Source organism: Pagrus pagrus (assembly GCF_965226575.1).
Source record: "Pagrus pagrus genome assembly, chromosome: 2".
Classification (NCBI taxonomy): Eukaryota; Metazoa; Chordata; class Actinopteri; order Spariformes; family Sparidae; genus Pagrus; species Pagrus pagrus.
In genome coordinates, this window is record NC_140186.1 from 25145810 (window position 1) to 25167342 (window position 21533).

Consider the following 21533-nt stretch of genomic DNA (forward strand, 5'->3'; position numbering starts at 1 on the left):
CGGACCGGTTGGAGACGAAGGGAGCTGACGCTAACGTGGTACTGCCCCCTACAGGCCTGACTGGCTCGACAGAGAAACAAATGTGTGTAGCCTGAAAATAACAAAGAGGATTAAAAAATGTAGTAGACTACAAATTGTGCAGTACATTTCTACCTTGAGTTTTTGCCCATTGACTCCCCACACATTTAAAATAAAAATAATGAATCATTTGTCATTTTAAATGTCTTTCCCTCAGAAATATTGCTTTGTATTGTTTTAAGGGATTTGGTTCAGTGTTACTACTTCACTGCTGACATGTGATCAGCTTTCTTCTTTTTGAAAAAAAAAATATATATATAAAAGAAATCTGAAAATGTTTAAAACGAAAAAGCTGTCATATGTTTAAAACGAGTGCATCCCAGCTGAACTTTTTAATTTTTTCACCAAAAATGAATAACATGAATGATGGCTCTCTTCCAGCAATTGCTGCAATGCAGCAATGAACACTTCTATTAGCTACACCTGTGTCTGCTGTGGAAAAGATCTATATGTTGTCTTTCATTCTAAACTACGGAACACATATTTTCATACATATTTTCTAACATTTTACTTTGTTTTTTTTAAAACAATGACAGCAGCACAGACCTGAAGTTTTGAGTTGTAGAGCAAAGATATATTATATATTTCATACTTTAATGCATAAGGATGAGGACATTAATTCAATAAATATGTTGTTTTATTGATTGTGACTGATTAAAGAAGATTAAAGATAAAAGATTCAAGCTGGGAAGTTTGAACTTCCAAACCTCTCATTCATTCAGTATATGTATGATTTATTGAAGAATATATTTGTATCATTGTACATTTGTATGATTTCTTTCATGAAAAAAGAAGCACAGTACGGCTAAAATGGCAGTAATAAAGATAAACAACCAAAGTGGCTGTCTTTATCACTTTGAAGGAATTACATTAACTTGCTAAATGCATTTTATATCTGCTTAAAATGCTCTAATGTATACAGATACTTATTTTTTTAGTTCAACACCCTTTTAATAATAACAAAACTGTGTATGCTAAAAATAGTATTCCTATATTCCTTATTTACACAAGAAAAAGTGGTTCCATTTCAAAACATGTTTATTGGTCATATACAAAATAAAGTAAGCTGTTTATCAACAAACATACAGTATATACATCAATAAATTAAAAGATGCATCAGACCGATGATGAAACAGTTAATTCCATGATTACCAATACCTTGTCATCATCACTTACATATCTACAAATTGCAAAAAAAAAAAAAAAAAAGTACAATAATTTAGTTGAAGATAAATACTTACAAAGACTGTCACATTTTAAGTATTTTCCCATAGAAAGTACTGTCATAGAATAATTTATAACACCCCATACAGAAATATTACAAAACACAGAATTTTCTATTACAAGGGCTTTTCTGAATAGGCTACGCCATATTCACACAAACTCACTACTTTTCTATAGCTTTAAACTGACCGTTGTATACTTTAGAAACACAAAAATATCACAGCTCCCATGAGTAACCCTGGTCGAAGTCTCACTGGCAGACACATGTGGTTTGATGGGGAAAAAATATTTTTCAGGAGTTAAAACAAAACAAAAAAATGTGATGTGATGTGATACCTAAACTCTGGGTACGAATGTTATTTAGAGGCTGAACGACTGATAAGGGCAGGGGCAACAGAGAGAGAGCAGCAGGAGGAAGGGGGAGCAACTTGGGAGGCAAAGCAAACATTATTATTGATGAAAACACCAAACAAACGATCAAAGGAATCCTTGGTTCATTTACTCTCATCGATCGGTGTTGGGGGTGGGTGAAAGGGCTTTTAGAGTACGGTGGCGTGATTCACTAGACAGGAAAACAACTGGATGACTACATAGCGATTGGCCAAGCAGCAAGATAAGGAGTTAATGATTTGCATCTCCTAGAAGAATCTGCTGTTTTTGAAGAAGGGCCTGGAAGCCCTCAGATAACTCTCTGACACTTTGTAAAAACGGTTGGGATGAGTGGATTGGGACATGGTTAAGTGTTTCATGTTCCTCCACCGCTCCTTTCTGCCTCTGTAAAATATTTATAGATGTGGTTTAGGAGTGGTTGCTTGGATTTGAGATGAAATGTCTTTTCATAAGAGGCCATGACCCCTGTACAGACAGAGGGAAATAAGGTCAGTGTGTCTTCTGAACTCTTAAACTCTGTTATGAGAACCACCAAGCGCCTTGTCTGCTATTCACTAAAAGGTCACTGCTGTCAGCTGATCATGTCTGCTGAGTGGAAATCAGGAAGACACTCTGATGTTTCACCTCATTTGTTTAGCGACCTAACACCCTGACTCTACTACAAGTCTGGAAGACACATGCTCTTCAGTTCGACTGCAGGCTTTGCATGACAGCTACAGTATACTTTGCATTCAGTTTTTTTCTCCTCAGGATATTCAATTTCATGTTTTCACAGTTAATTGTTAAGCGACACTGAAAAATCAACACGCAAGTCAGATTTAAAGAGACAAACTGGCGCTGGCATGTACAACCAACTGCTTAACACTCTGTATATAAGCTCTTTAACGTTGTCACATCACACTGTACCTGCAATCATAAAAACAGACAACTAGGCACAACCACTACGATAGCATCACCGCTCATGTGTGGCAGGAGGTCTAATTTTGCCCTACACAGTTTGCATAATTAGAGATGTCTATTAGACAGCAGCCGCCATGTTTACACATTTATGTTTACACAGAATGCATCAGTTAAATAAGAGGAGCATGAAAACACACACGAGGTGGAAACTTATCGTTTGACAGCGGCACATACAGTCTGACAAGCACCGACAAGTTTCATGTTTTGCTTTAACTTGACACAATCTGAGCAGAAGTCGTGTGTTTCTTCCCATTTTATACCACACGCACCACACAGGACACGCCAGCGAAAACATCATTTAACAAGCAAATGTAGAGGCTGACAGGAACAAAGAATAAATGAACAAAACCTAGAAAATCATCAAAACAGCACTTTTTAAAAAAAATACAGAGCGCATACATAAATATACTGTGTGTGATAGCTAATATTTGCTTGTAGCTGAATATCGTAAAGTCCTGTGATAATGTATTCGCCATTTTCATTTGACATTTGTAGCTCTCTGATTTCACAGTTGACTGACCGTGCAAATGGTTATCAGTTTACAGAAAATGCAGAAATCATATTTCAAAACCTCAAACCCTTCCAGTGCCTTTGCCCGCTGTTCACCTGGTTGAATTTTATTTGATATAAATGTAGATACAGATGAAGACATGCCTTGCTAATCTTATTAACTGCACAGCAGTAGGCTTGCTAACCCCTTTTTACTTCACAGTGGAAAAGTAGCGGTTCAGGTAAAAAGGCTGCATGTATGTACTGTTTCTGTTTCTAGTTCAGTAAATAACTCAATTAAATTAGCTTTCCCTCTGTTAAAAAAAAAAAAAAGTTTGAGGCAATTGTACTTTTTAAGGTTAACCTTACTCTTTGACAGACAAACCATTAAATAGCAGAATACATTTTTTCACTTCATAAAACACCAAATACAAACAGATTTGCTTCACTTCCCTGACACTTACAGAACAGTTATAAAACAAATAAAACAGGAACAACATTATATATATATACAGAACTATATAAAATGTACACAGCAAAAACAAATACTTTTATCACACACTACAAAAATAACTTATTGAAGGAGTAGGGGTGGTGCAGCCATGTAGGCCCATTATTGAGTTTCACATCTCTGTTACCTCGCCAGATCACCTGAATACACCAGTATAATAACACCTCCCCTCATCGGCCACTTTATCTGCAATAACGAGCTCGAATGCTGCAAGGACCAAAAGAAAGGGAGCATGGGAAATGGGTCTGCCAAAGAAAGTAAAATGTACAAGTCCTAAGTGCAGATTGGGAGCAGATAAACACGAGATCTAACACGTCTGCAGTGCTGGAGCTGAGTGATGGGGCCGGGAGGACAAAGATTTTCTGATTAGAGAAAAGAGTGCAGTTACCCACGGTGTCATCACCCGCTTCGGCCTGAAATCAAACAAGGATCAAAGTCATATCCATGAAATAGTGAACGTTATAGTTACCTCGTCACGTACCTACACAGCACACCACACACTAGTTCACGGTTACACACACGTGCCTAGTCACTAGAGAAAAAACAAAGCTATTCAGTAGTTAAGCCACTTTTGGTACAATTGCAAAATAGAGAGATACTGTATATCAAACAGATTTTTGTTATACCTTTTTTTTTTTTTTTTTTTTTTACAGGTCGTTACAAACAATGCAAAGATAATTGTCTTTATAAAACTCCAGACTCTACCATACATAGACAAAGATTCTTTGAGTATAGAACACCACATAAGACTACTTTTATGGTAACACTCGTGTGAAAATGACATCCCATTTGTGTGACTGGAAGTTCAGAGGCATATCTTCGCTTGCTGACTGCACTGTCAGTAATCACATTTGCACTTGCAAAGTGAGCTCTGTGGTTAAAAGCAAAGAGGAATGCAGCGTAAAACCACTCTGATTTGAGGCAAGAAATTTAGCTGTGGGTGTGATAACCTAGATTTCGGAGCCAGTAGCCAATCAAATTCAAACACATGTGAACCAAGTGATTAACATAAGACAGATAAAATTGTGATGAATACAGGCTCCTGTTTTGCAGACCTCCTTTTTTTCTTGAAGTGAAATGAACTGCCGAGTCACATAAATGGGTGTTATTAATGTAATTAATCCTGATGGGTACTACACAGCTCATACAACAACGCACAGCGAGAGTCAAATGCTGCCACAACCTGATTCCTGATTGGTCAGTGTATCCCATTAAGCACAGGTAAATATGCAAACACCTTTGAATATTTATTTGCATTGAATCTCCACAAATCCTCATGTCCTGTTGACTTCTTCTTGATGCATATCATTAGGAGACCAAGGCACTTGCCCTTCCAATTTTCTTGAATATACTTTTGACAAGAACTCAAACAGACAGAAGACGACTTTATCTGAATTCAAACGACCAGTTCCCTGAAAACCCTTACAAGCTGAGATAAAGTCAGTGACTTTGAGCAACTTTATCTCCCTTTCACGATAGCATTTTCTTTCTTTTTTTTGGTAAATATCAATTGCCTTTTCCCCTGTCTTTCTGTTAAATCCAGGAAGTGCTGAGTGTAATAACTGGAAACCAGTTGGAATTGAAAAATGGAAGGACAGAGAGAGATAAGATAAGAGAGAGAGGACAGAGAGAGAGCTGGACATAGAAAGTGAAGAGATTGTAGAAAAAATACAGCTAACTAAATATAGCAATACCAAAACAAACACGCGCCACAGAATTTCACAGAATTTCTGATATATAACAATTGACACACAGAGAATACACTTTGGACCTCATGTGAATGACAACACAGTACAAAACAGTAGAAATACAGTTACCACCATCGTGTAATATATATTTTTCTATAGTACTCTTCTGAAAAAGTTCTTGGCTGGGTGGAGCATGACGGGACGTCTCTGCAGGTCACATGAAATCTTGTGTATTCTTTTAGAACTCAGGCACCAAACACTGTTTGTGTCAACAAATCCAATGACTTTCCTATGAGTTTTACATTAAAGGTGCACTATGTAGTTTTTAGGGAAGAAATTTTAATCAGAAGAGAAAGGTCTTCATTGACCTAAACAAACTAAATAAAAACAACTTTCTTTGTTTTCACGACTGAATAAACTGAATAAACAAACTGACCTTAAAGGACAACACAGTTTTATACTGTATTACTTTGTTTATATGTGGCGGACCCTGCCACCTTTCTAGCTTTCTACCTTATTTTCCTCTGAGAACAGCTTGTTTATTCAGTTACGGGATAAAATAAATATTTCTGAGTTTGTACTATTACCTCACTATTCTTGTAAATATTAAAATTCTGAGTTTGAATTTCTTCTCCAAAACTACACACTGCACCTTGAATACAGTCTGTCTGGCTCCATTACATGTGTCTGAATAGGTTTGTTGTTGTGGCGAATTCCAATGTTCTACGTCTTACTTCAGGCAAGCAACCACTTTGAGTCTAGTGTGCAAATGTGTGATTATTATGCACTTACAGCTATCTAGCAGTAAAACTCAACGCTGAACACTTGACTGATGTGTATGGAAACTGAACAAAATGTCATGATTTCTCCAAAGTGTTTGGGGCATTTATGTTTTTAAATTTTTTTCCTCCCCGGCCAGGAATAAAATCCAAATTATCTCACTCTTATATCTCAAGTTCTTTGACTTTTCCAGGCTTTCAGTGACCGTAGGAACCCTGTGTGTCTGTCCTGTGCTAAATGATCATGCGCTGACCAAGGGGCTTGCATCTTTATAGTCTCAATGATCTTCCTCTGCTTCCATCCTTTCCTCCGCCTGCACTGATCTGAGGGACAGGTGACGGGAACATGCTGAGGCGATGTGATGGAGACTGCCCAGCTGTTTGAAGTCAGTGCAGGTGGAGGAGAGGTGGCCGGAAGGGAAGAAGAATCACTCTGCTGCAGCTGAACTCCACCCTCATCTATCTTCCCCTCCCTCAAGACCGTGCATCTGTTTTTGACTTCACTATTGTGATCACGCTCGTCGCTGTTGCCACCTTCCCCGGTATGAGAGGACCAATGACTGATGACGGCACCCCTCCCCCTCCTCCTCCCCCTCCAGCCCTAACCCCGACCCCGACCGTGGGGCTCCGTGCCACAGTCCTGGCAAACGTCTGTAATGCCTCGTACTTAGACCTCAGAGCGTCCAGCTCGACACGCATCGAAGCATTCTCATTGGCCAGTTTGTCCACCTCTTGCTGCAGCTGGGCCTTCTGCTTCTCCAGCTCTTCCTTCTGGGTGACCCGCTTCACCCGGCAGCTGGCGGCATAGCCTCGGTTCTTCAGGGTGCGCCGCCGCTGTTTCAGTTGCAGGATCTCCTCCTTGGTGAGCCCTCGGAGGTGCTGGTTCAGCTCCCGCACCGACATGGTCACCAGCTCCTCGTCCGTGAGGCTGGTGCCATTCTCCCCCGGCTCACGCTTCACCTGGAGGGAACAGGAGAGAGGAGGGGAGTGAGGCAGAGACAGAACCTAACACATACAGAGAACACAGGGTGAAACATGCTTTGTTTTACCTTCAAGGCTTTATTTCCTTTGTTAGTCGTCGTCATGCCACAAGAGCCTTGCTCTTCTGAACAGACCTGCGGAGACGCAAGGGGGGTAAAATCATGAGCAAAAGACAGCTTTTTAGTGATGACAGTTAACAGAGTGAAAGCATTAAAAACACCATCACTGAGTTTCAGAACAATAACACTGCATGTTGCTACCCACCTGGACCAGTGGAGACACACCAGAGTGAAATCTACTGTTGGAGCACTGAGGTGTGAGCATGTTCAAGCATTATGCACCCGTGTCACAATGCATGAGTGAAAGTGACAAACAAACTTTTCTTAGAATTTCCCTGACTTCCTGTTTCCTGGTGGTTACACCAACAGTGCCCACTACCTTTGTGTTGCTGAACTCTTATTGGCTGGCTTTAGGCCAATAGGGGTGAAATGAACGTGAAAGAAGAGGAAGTGGTAAAACTTGTGGGAAGGACTCCAGGGGAAAACCAACTGTTAGAGCCCTGACACACACACACACACACACACACACACACACACCTTACCCAAGACACATATAGACCTATTCACAAATGTGTGTATACGCGTTTGTACCACAGTGGAAACAAGAGACAAAGGATGGAGACGACACAGTGTGAATCAGAAGTCAACAAAGAGGGAGCCTGGAAGTGCAAAAGATGAGATCAGTCCTTAGAGCGCACGGCTCCACAGATGAGCATCTCACAAGCTCTCAATGAGACGCTTTGTGTGGTGCGTTGGTCTGGCTCTCATCTCTCAGACCTGTGTGTGTGTGTGTGTGTATGTGTGTTCGATAAAGTGCCGCTATTGTTGCTGCTGCTGAGCGATCATCATGAGACCAGTCATGATGACTCAGCAGATTCCTGATCTCACTCTCTCGCCCCTCCCTCTCCTCTCTCTCTCTCTCCTCTACTGCCGCGCAAATTTCTGCTCTCCTCTGTCACTTTCTATCCCCCCAGCCCCTTCTCTGTTTTTACACCCTTTACAACTCTCTAACTCCTTTCCTTAAAGCGGAGGGTTTGCCAGATATATAACTGCAGGCTGACGAAGGCCTGCAGGTCAACGTGAGAACAAGCTGGCTTGTGATTGGCTGTGAATCACCATCGCCACACCTGATCCTGCTGAACCTGAAGTTCAGTTAAACCAACTTGTGATTAAAGACAGCATGTATTCATACTCTCTCATGTATCACACCTGAGCCAGTCAGTAACACTTTATAATAATGGCCCCCGTGGTAACCCCATGTTCGAATGTTCGAAAAGACATCACTAAAGTGCCCTCTTGGATGCCCCGATGGTAGATAATATTATAAAGTGTCCTCTAGGGTGCCCTTCCAGTGGACACAACGTGGTGAAGTGCCCACTCTTCACTATAAATATACCACGACTACCCCTAAAACATCCTGAGTCCACTACTGTTTTCAAATCTATTTGGGGTCTCAGGGCTTCCAGAGACCGGGAAAACTGTATTGTCAATCATTTTATGATTTAAAAAAATTTGTTTTTACTCACATGTCTTCAAATTAATTAAATTAAACAATTTGGGATCTTGGGTCTTCCAGAGACCATGAGCTGGATGGAAACATTTTATGTTTTTTTGTTCTTTTAACATTTAAAAACAAGTCCCCATCAACTTCCATTGTTTAGGAGAATGCTGCAATGCTGTTTTGCTGGGAAGCTGCAGAATTGTTTAGCGGACTACAAAACTTCACTTGACTTTCCATCAGCATGAGGGTGAGTAGATAAGAAGTACATTTTTATTTTTGGTTGAACTTATTCTTTAAGCAATTGCCTAATGTGAAGTTGCAAATGATGCTCATAATACTTTGTAAATGGTAAATTTAGTAAAATACTGTGTAGTTCATAAACGTTATTAAGATGGCTGTTATAAAGTTGTGTCTGGTGTTTAGAAACCTTTACAGTTGCTAAATAAATGGCTTATAAAGCATTTAATTGTTACAGTCTAATACCTATTACCTAGTTTAAGTTTAATTAACTATAAATTTACCAATTATCAATGATGGTTATTATAAAGTGTTACCAGCCTGTTTGAAAAAGTAAGAATTTGGGAGGAAGTCAGATTTCTTCAGTCATTCACGAGTTGGGTAATTTTAAAAGCTAATTTTTAGGGAAGTTATGACATTTAAGAGACGTGAGGATGTGTCTGTTCTCTTTTCATTCTTACTCTTTTCTGTCAAAAAGGCCCAGCACTGAGCGTGCCAGTGAGCCTCCCCCACAATGCACCTCTGCCTGTCTGTCTGCGAGGGTGCGCGAGTGTTTGTGCGAGCGCTGCCACAAATCCTACAGTTATAAATAGCTGTAGATCAAAGAAATACGTACGCTACAAGCACATACAAGTAACTGTGCGTGCACACAATGCACATCAACTCAACACTCAACAAGGGGAAAAGATATACTACGATATACTATGATGGAGCAAGAGCACTGCTTCTTTCAGGGGGTTAAGATCAGTCAATCATAAATGGTCTTTCATTAAGCTGTGTATATTTAGAGCTTCTTCTCAATAAAAAAATGTCTTCCATCCTCATGTACCACTGCAGTCTTGTGTTTGGATGCAGCCTCCCACAGCTGGAGGTGCACCATCGCACAATAGATGGATCAAAGGCATGAAGACTGAGGGGTGGCTGTTGGGGGTGGGGGCGGTGAAGAGATGGGGGGAGGGAAAACAGAGGGGGCAAAAAGGAGGCAGTTTTCCTGCCAGGCACTGGCTTATTTCCCCTGTGCCCAACACCCCGACCCCCTCCCCCGCAACCCATCTACATACAAACAAAAAGCAAGCACACACACACACACACACACACGGATTCCCCTGCTGCCATGCCAGTGGGGCACAATAAAACACACACACAAAACGGTTGGCTGCAAGTACACAAATGTGCCAATGTAGTTAAAGTGCTAAACAATGCTTGATACGTGCCGAAGTTGAACATACTGTTCGTGCATGGCTCAGGGGTTTTATTCCATACTTGACGACACAAAATTAAGATGTGAGGGAATTTTTAGTTGTTTTAGATAAAAGCAACTAGCAAGCAGAATCACGGCAGGAGTACAGACGGTACTTGAGTATCTTTATCCATACAAATACAGCCACTTCGTAGTCATCTTTTGGTTTTCGGCAAATGTCTTTGTTTCAAATATTATATTATGGCTAATGACACAACATTAATCACTGTTCGTGGTTTGTCAGTTTGTTCGGTAAATTTAAGAAAAATTCAAATTACAAAATGTGCCAGATTTGAACAAAACTTAACAGTAAGCGATAAATGTGATCATGAACTAATCCAACCAACTGATGAGTAAAGGATGTGATCTGTGCCACAGGTAACACTAATGATTATTTTTCTTTATTGATTAATCTGCCAATTAAGTGTGTCCTTGAAGCTGAATGGTTAAGACGCATAACCACAATGTCCACACTCCAGTTTGGACAGTCGCTGCATGTCATAACCCTCTTCCTAGTCCCTCATTTCCTGTCTGTGTCTATACTATTACCTGTCCAATGTAGGCAAGGACACTGACAAAAATATAGCTAATTAATCAGCCAATTTCACCCCCGCGAAAAAACCAACATGCAGAAAGTCGTGATATAGCCTTTTTATAGTAAAGGAAGGGCACTTCACCATGTTTTTTTGGTGAAATTATAACTATTTTACTATACTATAACTTCCTTCCTATTAAAGGTCACTGTAACTGATAATAATAATAACAATAATTGTGTGATACAGGGATATTTTTGAGATGGTTATCCTTCTGAAAAATGTCATACTGCTGCAACCCTAATCGGTGCACATCTTGATTATCATGGAAGCGAGCGTTATGGTCGTGGTGGTGTATATTTACTTGGGGAGCAGGACAGTAAGTTTGGGGCCTATTTCATCAAGGTTAGAGAACAACTAACCTGATCTGCTCCCCAACATTAAACTGCAATAAGCCAGTTTGTGTGTGTGAATGTGTGTGTGTGTTCAAGCCATGTGTGAGTCACCCAGGTTAAAGATCATCTGCTGAGCAAAGGTACCGCCATTCATCTTGAGCGTCCGCATCCAGACATGCGCCCAGACATGCGCGCACACACAAACACAAAGTGCCAGAGGTGTCCTTCCCACAATGCTTGCGGGTTGGTTGCTGCGGTGTGGTCAATGCCACAGTCACTGTTGCTACAACAGACAGCTTTTTTGCTGTGGCAGGCTGTATTTTTATGGAGCAACCAAAAGAACGCTGACGACTCAAGAGCAGAGCTGCTTACAGTTACAGCGGAGAGACAACACACACAAACACAGAGGACGGGACATGGGGACAGGGATGAAAGAAGAGGTGAGACGTGGTGGAGATGAATAAAACACGGCTCGCAGAGAAGAAAAGATAAGACAGTGAGGATAAAAGAGGGTGAGTAGTTGGTGGGATAGCAAGGTGAAGACAGACTAGGTAAGAACGGAGGAGAGAGGGAGGAGGCTGGGGGTGCTGCTGGTGGTGGTGGTGGTGGTGAAGGAGGACTGAAAGAATGCTGACGTCTCCAGAGCTGATTAGCGTTACAGCGGAGACATCACACCCACAACCGAGAAAAATGCTGAGTATGGAGGGAGGACGGGGTGGGGGGTGCAAATGACAAGGGAGAAAGAAGAGAGGATAAAGAGAGAGGCAAGTGAGTAGGGAGGAGGAGGAGGAGGAGGAGAGGAGGGGGACAGAGGTGGGGATGGAGGGAGGAACTGCGATGAGGAGGAACAGGACAGGAGGGAGGGAGGGGGGGCAGAGATGGAGGAAAGAAGAGGGGGTGGGAAAGCGTTTGGGTGAAAATGCATCCTCAACACATTTGTAAGAGCTTAGCTGTTGGGTACGGCGGGGGTGAGGTGGGGGGGGGCAGAGAGAGAGAGAGAGGGAGGTAGAGGGAGAGAGAGAGAGAGAGAGAGGGGGAGGGAGGGAGAGAGAGAGGACCAGGGAGGGAGAAATGGAGGGGGGATTGGGGGGGAGAAAAAAAACCATGAACTCAGCAACGACCACGACTAAAACCTCCAATTAGAAAAGTTCTGAAGCTGATCCAGTGCAATGAAACTACTGCTGACCATCTCTCTCTCTCTCTCTCTCTCTCTCTCTCTCTCTCTCTCCCCAGACCTTCTGCTCTCCGTCTCACACACACACACACACACACACACACACACACACACACACACACACACACACATAAAAAGCCTCACATCCTGTCTTGTTGACAAATCAAGTCCTGGAGAAGGGATGAGAACATGAGTAATAGTGTGGCAGAAGGTGAACACAGCGATCATGGGGTTTATAAAGATAGATTAAAGAGCACAAGAAGACATACAGTACGACTCCTTTCTCTTCATGTAGTGCACACGAGTCGGATGATGAACTCTGTGTGTGTATGTGTGTGTGTGTGTGTGTGTGTGGCTGGGTTCAGACAGAGCTCTAATTAATCTTGTTTGAGAGAACCTTTTGCTCTAGCCACTACCGCCGTACAGGCAGAATTCTTGGAAAGAGACTTCCTACTTAAAAGCCGGTGGCGTGCTGCATACACACACACACACACACACACACACACACACACACACACACATACACACACACACATATACACACAGGAAAATAAATAGCCAGATTAAGCGCTTCAAAAACGACCCGGGGGCTGGTGTGTGTGGGTGTACGCGAGCATAAACAAGATAGCATATAGAGAATGATCAAGAATAGATTGTAAGAGTCACAAGTCGTTTTGTGATGCAGCCGCAAAGTCTGTCTTTATTGAATAATCCCAACATAACAACTGCCTTAACTGCGCCTCCTCCCTCAGGCAACTCTCTGAGCAATAATGGAGAACACAAAGGATGGCAGCTGAGCGAGGCAGCGAAGACATGCTGTAAGACATAGAGAGGACATGATGGAAAGACATAAAGAGAGCAGAAATGTGGGGGGGGGGGCGTGAATTAAAACGTATGAGCGCCACAAGATCAGCTCCCTCTGGCTGCAGTCCACCTTGGGTTTTTTTAAAGAGGGAGGCAGTGGTGCTCGCGCCCATTGATCTTGTGTGGGCCGAGGGTGTTGAGGGAGTTGGTAAATAATTAACGGCAAGCACTGTGTGGAGGCTAATTGAGAATTAGGAATCAGATCGCCGATAATGGCAACCTGTGTATAGAGAGGGGGCAGGCTCACAGTGGTGGGCCATGGAGAGATGGTGAAGACGGAGGGGGAGAGAAGACACCAGTTTGAACCCTGTGTGTGAGTGTATGTGTGTGTGGAGAAGAAGCCAGGAAGCTATTAACTGGGAGGTATGCAGAGCGTGAAATAAGCATGATAACACAGACAGAGAGGGGAGCAGAGGAGATGGAGAAAACAGGAAGTAAGTGAAGAAGAAGACTTGCAAAAGAGGAAGCGTATGTCCCCTCATATACATATTATAATGTATGGAGAGTGAAGAGCGATCACTTTCACACTTTTCTGAGAGTTCAAAAGGGGTTTTGTGTGTGTGTGTGTGTGTGCGAGTGTGAGAGTGTGCACGCGCTTGCTGGTTAAGTGTGCGCGAGACAGTGTTTGTGCAAGTGCGTTATTAAAGGCGAGAAAAAGTCCTGGCGTCGACACGTTTTTCCCATTCCAGGTAGTAAGTCGGAGTGTGATGACAAATTTCCCAACACAAGCAAAAAAACTGCACTGTCAGGCAATTGAGCTCTGGCTCCTTTTTTTTTCTTCACAAGTGCTTTTTTTTTTTTTTAAAGAGGAGAGAAAGCATGTAGCGTAGGTTAAGTTGGTTTCTCTCTCTGTGTGAAGAACAAACAGAGGGCTGTGAGGGAGACGCAGATAAGCGAAACGACATGTTACGCTGCACATACCCGGTCAGCAACTTGAGACGGGGAGAAAGTTTTGGCGCGGCAGCAAAGAGGGGATGCGTTCGTCATCATCAGTCACATTGGTGGGGAGATTTCATCAGAGGTCTTGGCAATCATACTATGAGATCAGAAGTGAACAAAAGAAGGTGCTTGTCACTGGGACGTTCCTGGTGACCATTTTAAGGTTTCCCAGTTGTTGTCACTCATTTAAGATGGTATGAGAGGCATTCTGGTTCAGCCAAACACACACACAGGACCATAGTGTGTGGGCATGTGAATATTATACTGTAGTAATGTCTCTTTTCCATCGTACAGTTAGTTTTATATTTACACGTCATGCCAAACATTTAGTTTAATAAGACATCTTCAGTGAACACATATACAAAACCAAAAATAAATAATAAAGTCAGTTACAGTACAATGTTATAAATAGTTTGCATATTTCAAATAATATGTGTATGAGGTAAAACTCCACATTATGCCTCAAGAAGCAGAAGAATGAAAAGAAATGTTAGGAACCAACAGTTCATCCTGATAAAAGGCTTCTCCTCATCTCCGAGGCTTCCTCTAAAAGAAACTGACTCACTTCAATGTTTTGTATCGTCTCATCCAAATGTATTTCTGTTTTTATCTTACTTAAGAATATATTGTGTAGTTTCCAGCACAAAGGACGATGGATGTCAAAATGAAACTGATTGTCTGTATCATGCAGGGAACAAATCCTGTTTTCGCCATCCAGATTTGTCAGCTGTAGAGCTGAAGTTATCAGTTGAATAATCGATTAGTCAAACAGTAACAATTAGCAACAATTTTGATTAACGGCTTAAGTTATTTTAAAGGCCAGAAATCGCCTGTTTCCAGCTTCTTAAATGTGAATACTTTCAGCTTGTCCTGATAGTAAATTGAACATCTTTGGATAATATGCAGCTGGTCAGACAAACGATAACATTTGTATAGACTAAACAACTGATTGATTAAATCAGAAAATGAGTTGCCGTTTTGTCTTCAAAGATCAAACAGACAAAAAGAGGGTGAGTAAAAAGGCTCCTAAGATGTTTAAGCTATCAATATAAGAAGCATAAAAAGAATCAGCATCCAGGGAAGATCGATGTGCAACCCTAAACGAGGGTAACAGTGGTTAAAAACCTGATGATATTTTGTTTCAGGGCAGCTCTGACGTGTAGTTTACAAACAGAACAGGGAAATTAAAACTCGGTGGTGAACTGTTGTTGCATAGAAATAATTTAATGCCACAGGTGAAGGCAAAGAGCTGGCGCCACATTTGAGGCACACACATATCTTTGCTCCCTCTCTTTGCTCCTTGGCATTGATCCACCGTGTGTGTGTGTGTGTGTGTGTGTGTTTTCATTTTTTTATTTTTTACATTTAAGAGGTTCAGAAATTCATACCATCATACAATTCTGGGATCGTCACACTGCAGTTAGAAAATGCGGCAATTTGGCGCATAGAGATGATGCAACTGGTAGACAACCGCTGGTACGGATACTCCTGTTACCAGGGCCTTGCATCTCCACGGCTACATTCTCAATATCTCAAAACAGCATGCAAAACAAAATCACTGCTATGCCATGGTGTGTGTGTGTCTGTTTGTGTATGTGTGGGAATGAGTAGCCTCCTTTAACTGGAGCCTTCTCAAAAAGCTCCAAAATAAACCCAGCGGTCCTCAGAGGGAAAACATGAGAACTTGACTCAAAGAGTACTGATCACAGAGAGATTATTGATACAGAGACGCAGCTTTGTAATATTGGTGTTTGAACACGCCACGACCATGTCAGGACACGGGGGTTCGATCAGTAACTTGAGCCGCTTAAACTGAACTTGAACTTGTTTTCCTTTTCTTGTCTTTTTGACATCTGGTGCCTGTTGGGATTCATCTTGATTTCATATGTTTTTCGGTTCTCAGGGAGGTTATGTAAATAAGGTGTCAAGACACTTGTGGCGGGAGGGTACAGTCAACACACACAGACGCACACACACAAAGTCAAAAGGAACACAAGGACAAGCAGCACACTCACACGGAAGCTGGAAAAACAGTGGAGCACAGCAATGATTATGCACCAGATCTGCTTACACCATATTTCATCATTACTGTGGAGAAAAAACACTCAACTATTGATCTGCCCCACTGCTTCCTTTTCTCTCTCTCCCTCTCTCTCTCCCTCACCCACTCTCCGACTCCGGCTTTTATTCCTGCTTTAACTTCTCTCTTTTTACTTCTCTCTCACTCTCAGAAATTTTCAAGCGTAACAGGACTTTTCTGAAAAATGGATCCCAGTTGTAAACAAGATCAAAAACATGCACTTAGAAATCATCTTCACAAACTCTCTCACACACATGCAGAAAACACACACACACACACACACACACACACACACACACACACACACACACACACACACACACACAGGAGGTGGACACAGTATTGTGAACACCTGTGCAATCTAATGCAATCCAGTAATATAGCCCTGCAATAAACGGCGCCTTTGTGAAGCGTCTTCTTTAATGCAATCCCAGAGCGAGGACGGATATAGAAATGAAATTAACAGGAACATCATTAACCACCACATCATAACTACAGACTGGAGACTAACAGTTAATGTTCGGTATTGAACCTTAATAACTTGGTGGTACCAACCGCAATGTGTGAGTATTGAAAACTGTCAAGTACCACAAGCTGAATTCTTGCTCAGTTTGTTTGTCTTGTTTGGTTTTTCTTTATTAAGACATTTCTGGGTGACAGTAAAACTTTCCTTTTTTTCCCATTTTAAACTTTTTCCATTTCTGCAACTAACAATTGTTTCATTATTTATTAATCTGCCAATTGATTTAGCAATTAATTGGTTAATTGATTAGTCTATTACATGTCAGAAAATTATTTTTAAAAATGCTCATCACATTTTGCCAGAGCCCAAAGTTATGTCTTCAAGTTGCCTCTGTCTACCAACCAACGGTTTAAAACACAAAGACTCTTCTTAATCTATTGACAGAAAATAACCGAATTATCTGAGTCCAAAATCTCAATGAGAGAATTTTCTGCTTTTCTTTGTCATACATCTCTGTAAACTGATTATCTGTGGACTTTTGGACAGACAAAACAAGACGGTTGAAGACATCAACTTCAGTAATGGGTATTTATTTTTTATGGTCCTAAATGATGAATGGAAAAAGAAATTGGAATTCAGTAAAGGAAATGATAATTAGCAGAGCCCAACTAATCTACTGATTAGCACATATTGTTAGCTGATAATGGCCTTTCACCGATATATCAGTATCAGCGTATGTGCTGTCTGATATGTGCAGATATGCAAGCTTTTCTTTTTTTTGACAGAGAAAAAGATGCTTGGGGTAATGTAGAATTATTAGATTCTCAGTGAAGTTTATTGTTTCAGCGCACTGATGTCATTAGCAACAATAAAGTCTGATGTTGAACTGTAAAATATCCTCCCACCATTGTGAACGTATCTCTGTCAGATATGTTTGATTACCTCATTTGAGAAATCATTGAAAATAAAAATAAAAAGTATCAGTCAGGATCTAATTATAAGATTCACCCCAAAAATAAAACACAAACCAGACAAAGTTTTTAGATGGAATACTTATCAATAACATAGGAATGCAACTAACGATTATTTTCCTCAGAGATGAACCTGACGGCTGTTTTCTCAAAAAAGGAATGGCGAAAATGCTAAAAACAATAAGGAAAAATTTCCATCACAATTTTCTAAAGTCCTTGTTGGCATATTTAAACAATGGTCAACTACAAAATATTCAATTTGCAATCATAAGACAGTAAAAGCTTTTTGGCTAAAAGAAACACTTAAAACAACTACTCAGTTATCAAAATAGTTGCTGATTAATTCTCTGATTGACTAAATCAATTAATCAATTAATGGACTGAAGCTTTCAGCTCTCAACAGTGCATTTCTTCCTTCCAGAAGAATAAACACTTGTCAGAAGCTCCGGTCCATTCCTTCCTTCCTTCCTCCCTCACACACCAGAGGAGGTTTTACATAGTGTTACATCAACTTGACCCCTGTGCATGCAGAAAATCAAACAAGTTTATATGATCACACCCACACACACACACACACACACACACACACACACACACACACACACACACACACACACACACACTCCTCAGATGTGGTAAAACAGAGATGTTGTACTCATTACTTTGGACTTCCTGCTGAAGCTTCAGGTCAGGTATAAGGAATCAACTGACAAGTGCACAATGTTGTAATGGCCAACTGATAGTAAAATCACTTCCCATTGCTACATCTTCTTTCTACATCCTGCAAGTGCAGCAAGGAACACATACACATGCTGTTTTTAACCTTGGTGCTTAGACACACACACACATCCCCCTAGAGCAACTAGATCTTAGCATCGTATAGGTGTTTTATATCTCCTGCTCTCTTTGCACGCTCTCTCACATGCACACACACACACACACACACACACACACACACACACACACAGACACATATATACACACATGCATGCACACACACACACACACACGCACACGACAAGGCAAAGAAACTAGCTGTGGTAAGTAACAAGTGAAAACGCCATCTGTCAAGCGAGAGCGCATTTGCTTCGCCTCAGCATTTTCAGGGGAATGCCTTGAAGACAAAAAGGTCCTTGTTCTCAATCTCTGCGCAAATCCCATCTCTCATTCTTCCTCCCTCTTCCTTCATCCCCCTTGCTCCGCGCGCCTTGCCGCTCCGCCACCATCAGCAAAGTTGCACACATAAGCATTGGTCAGCGTTCAATTACCGTGAACACCAGGGAAGGATGGGGAAAGTACTTGACAGAGAAATGCACTTCAAGCACTGATTAAATACTGATACCGAGTATAAAAAGTTTAGCCCCTTGGTTGTGTGTGTGTGTGTGTGTGTGTGTGTGCGTACATGAAATGAGAAAAGGAAATGGGGAAAATGTGTGTGTGTGTGTGTGAGAGAGAGAAAGACAGTAAGGGGGGTTGGGGGGTGCTCTTCTCTCCAGTACTGATACAACTGTTTCATCATTATGACCCTCTATTACAGTACTTGCCAACTTGCTTACTACATACTTTTGATACACTCCGCAGAGTGCTGACTCTAACTAAAGCTGCTGATATGGAGTCATTAGGGGGTGAAGTTTCTGTTTTTCTTGAGCCCACAGAGCTTCCCTATTACTCCTCAGTGTTTAAGAGTTGCGATGCTCATGGGTTGCTACCAGGCAGCAGATAATGGCCCATCTACAAGCGATCAATCAGAGGATATTCCGTTGCAGCCATTACAGTTCATTGAGGTGCTTTCTTTTTTTAGCACAGATGTCTGTGTGGCCTCATGAGCAAATCAATGCTCAACATTAGCCGCCATGGGGATGTGTGTCCTCCTCTCCAGCTTTCATTTGTGTTCATCCAAATAATAACATTCACACTTAAGGTTACATTTCGACTTGTACACTTTTAGACAAGCTTTTAAGAAAAAGTGAGGCACTAGCTGCTTTAATAAAGTCATAATAACCCCAAAGTGAAGCAACCAAATCTTTTACAGCATATTTATCCTGCCTGTGTGCACATCAAATCCACTTTGTCTGAATGTGTGTTTGAGCCTGCTGATAACCAAATCTCACTGGGGGGGAAAATGAGCAAATTTAGCGCTTAATGACATTTTTAAACACTCATTCCTCAGCCCACATGAGCTCTAATGATCACATATACACGTCAACATCCGCTCCATGCCCGGGCCTATTCATCTCAGAGCCAAGCCCCCGATATAAACCGAGCTCTTCCTTCCCTCGCTCCAGACCTTTGTCCGCCTGCCTGCCGCCGGTGCCATGTTGCCATGGCTCCCTCATGCCTCCGCTCGGCTCGCGCAGACGTTGAGAAATAACAACGTTGTGATGAATCAGCATCTCTGCCGCGAGCCGAGCCGGCGTACGACCGGGCACGCCGGGAAATAGACCGATTCTCTGCGTTTAAAACCAACAACGCAAGTCACTTCGCATTTATCACCTGATGTTAACATACGTGAAGTGGAGGCCTGCCGGAGGAACAGCGGCTGACACAAAGCAAATGTCAAGAACAGTCCCTGTCGCCGCTCTGACGCGCAGCTAACAGTGGGGACGTGCTCTGTAGCTAGCCGCCGGACGCCTGACAGTTACAAACACACCACAGTGACAGCTGCGCTTGTTTATTGTTGTCGCCGCGGCACATTTCACTTAATGTCACCGCCGACAACTAGGCGAGCGGACCAAATGTCAACCAGGAGAGCCAGTGAACCCGAAACACACACACAAAAAAAGAAAAAACTAAACTAAACAAAAGCCTGGCACACTTGACTGGCGAACAGCTGACTGGCCATCTTACCTGAGAAGAGGCAACAGACGAGTGAATGTGTGAAGCGACAGCGGGAGGCTTCCAGTCAGTGTCCACCGCTGCCGCTTCAGCACCCCGAGCAGAGAGGACAGTGGGGGAAGCTGACGTTGAGGTTGTGTGTTGTTACCGAGGGTGCTAAGTAGTTTCTCTGCGTTAATATCCCCCCTTGTTCTTACTTTCACAATATCTAAATATCTCGCTATTTAGGAGCCACAACACAAGGGAATCCCCGGGCATACCGACGGCACAGGAAGCCGACTGCTCCCGCACGGTCCTCTAGGTTAATTCCGACACATGGCTTCTTTTTTTAAGCTTGACAGCCGCACGCAGCGTGCACCCCCTTTGTCTGTGTTATTATGAAATCGCCGGTCGGTCGGTCGGCGTGGCCGTCCGAGCCACCGACCCGCGTGTACGGGTCTGGATGACGACTGGATCGTGATGATTCAGCACTACCAGGCTGCTGCCCTTTAAACGGCAGCGGTGCCGCTGCGAGTTCGGCGGAACAGGACAGCGCAGCGGCGGCAGCGCTCAGCGGGACAAGCGGCAACACAAGCGCGACCGCACTGGAGCGGCATGGCAGCGGCGCTCGCCGTGCACACTCAGCAAAACAACACCTCTATATTCAGCACTTTTTAAAGAATTTCACGTGTGATTTCGATAAAGCTGACTCACCAGAAGTCAAACCGGCGCCTTTCGCCCACCGCACCTTCGAGGGTCGGGGTTCGCCGATGGTAGGTCGACCCGGTGTGAAGAGAGACAGTTGAAGAAATGTTTTTTTTGTTTTTTTTTTCCGCTCACGCCTTCTCGCGGCTCTCTAGATATATCCACTCCTTCCTCGCTTGTTTTAGTCTATGGTCGGAGGCGCCAGACGTCATTTGATGTTTGGATCACATGGTTTCATTCATGAAGGATCAACGCAGCCCGCATTTAAAGAGACATGAGACACTACTACTGTGTGATGGACTGTTGTAACAACAGTCGGTGTGTGACAGGCAGCCCCTCCTCCATGCCAATGTCTAAACTTAGAGTTCACATTTGAAGTACCGATTGGCTCCAACAATAGCACAGAATGAGGGAATACAAAATAACATCTGATGCTGTCATTCTTATTGATTACCATT

General features: G+C 42.4%; 1 protein-coding gene and 1 long non-coding RNA gene across 5 annotated transcripts in view; one reads left to right on the top strand and one right to left on the bottom strand.

Moving 5' to 3' along the window:
• LOC311263488 overlaps window positions 1-21533 on the top strand; it is a 30056-nt gene that overhangs the window by 664 nt on the left and 7859 nt on the right. Inside the window, exon 2 of the long non-coding RNA XR_014623358.1 lies at window positions 8821-8907. This is a non-coding gene — a long non-coding RNA (uncharacterized lncRNA). The remainder of the gene's footprint in view (window positions 1-8820; window positions 8908-21533) is intronic.
• mafgb (v-maf avian musculoaponeurotic fibrosarcoma oncogene homolog Gb) lies at window positions 1099-21402 on the bottom strand. Of its 4 annotated transcripts, XM_084363546.1 has the most exons (4): window positions 20404-20867; window positions 14025-14139; window positions 7169-7234; window positions 1099-7079 (listed from the first exon to the last, which is right to left on the bottom strand). In XM_084363546.1, exons 2-4 carry the CDS (start codon window positions 14091-14093, stop codon window positions 6594-6596), a joined length of 621 nt encoding a protein of 206 aa, XP_084219672.1. In that variant the 5' UTR covers window positions 14094-14139; window positions 20404-20867; the 3' UTR covers window positions 1099-6593. The 4 variants fall into 4 exon arrangements, with proteins under 4 accessions (XP_084219672.1, XP_084219674.1, XP_084219675.1 ...); XM_084363548.1 differs by lacking the exons at window positions 14025-14139; window positions 20404-20867 and adding an exon at window positions 21085-21402; XM_084363549.1 differs by lacking the exon at window positions 14025-14139 and having other exon boundaries at window positions 20404-20522.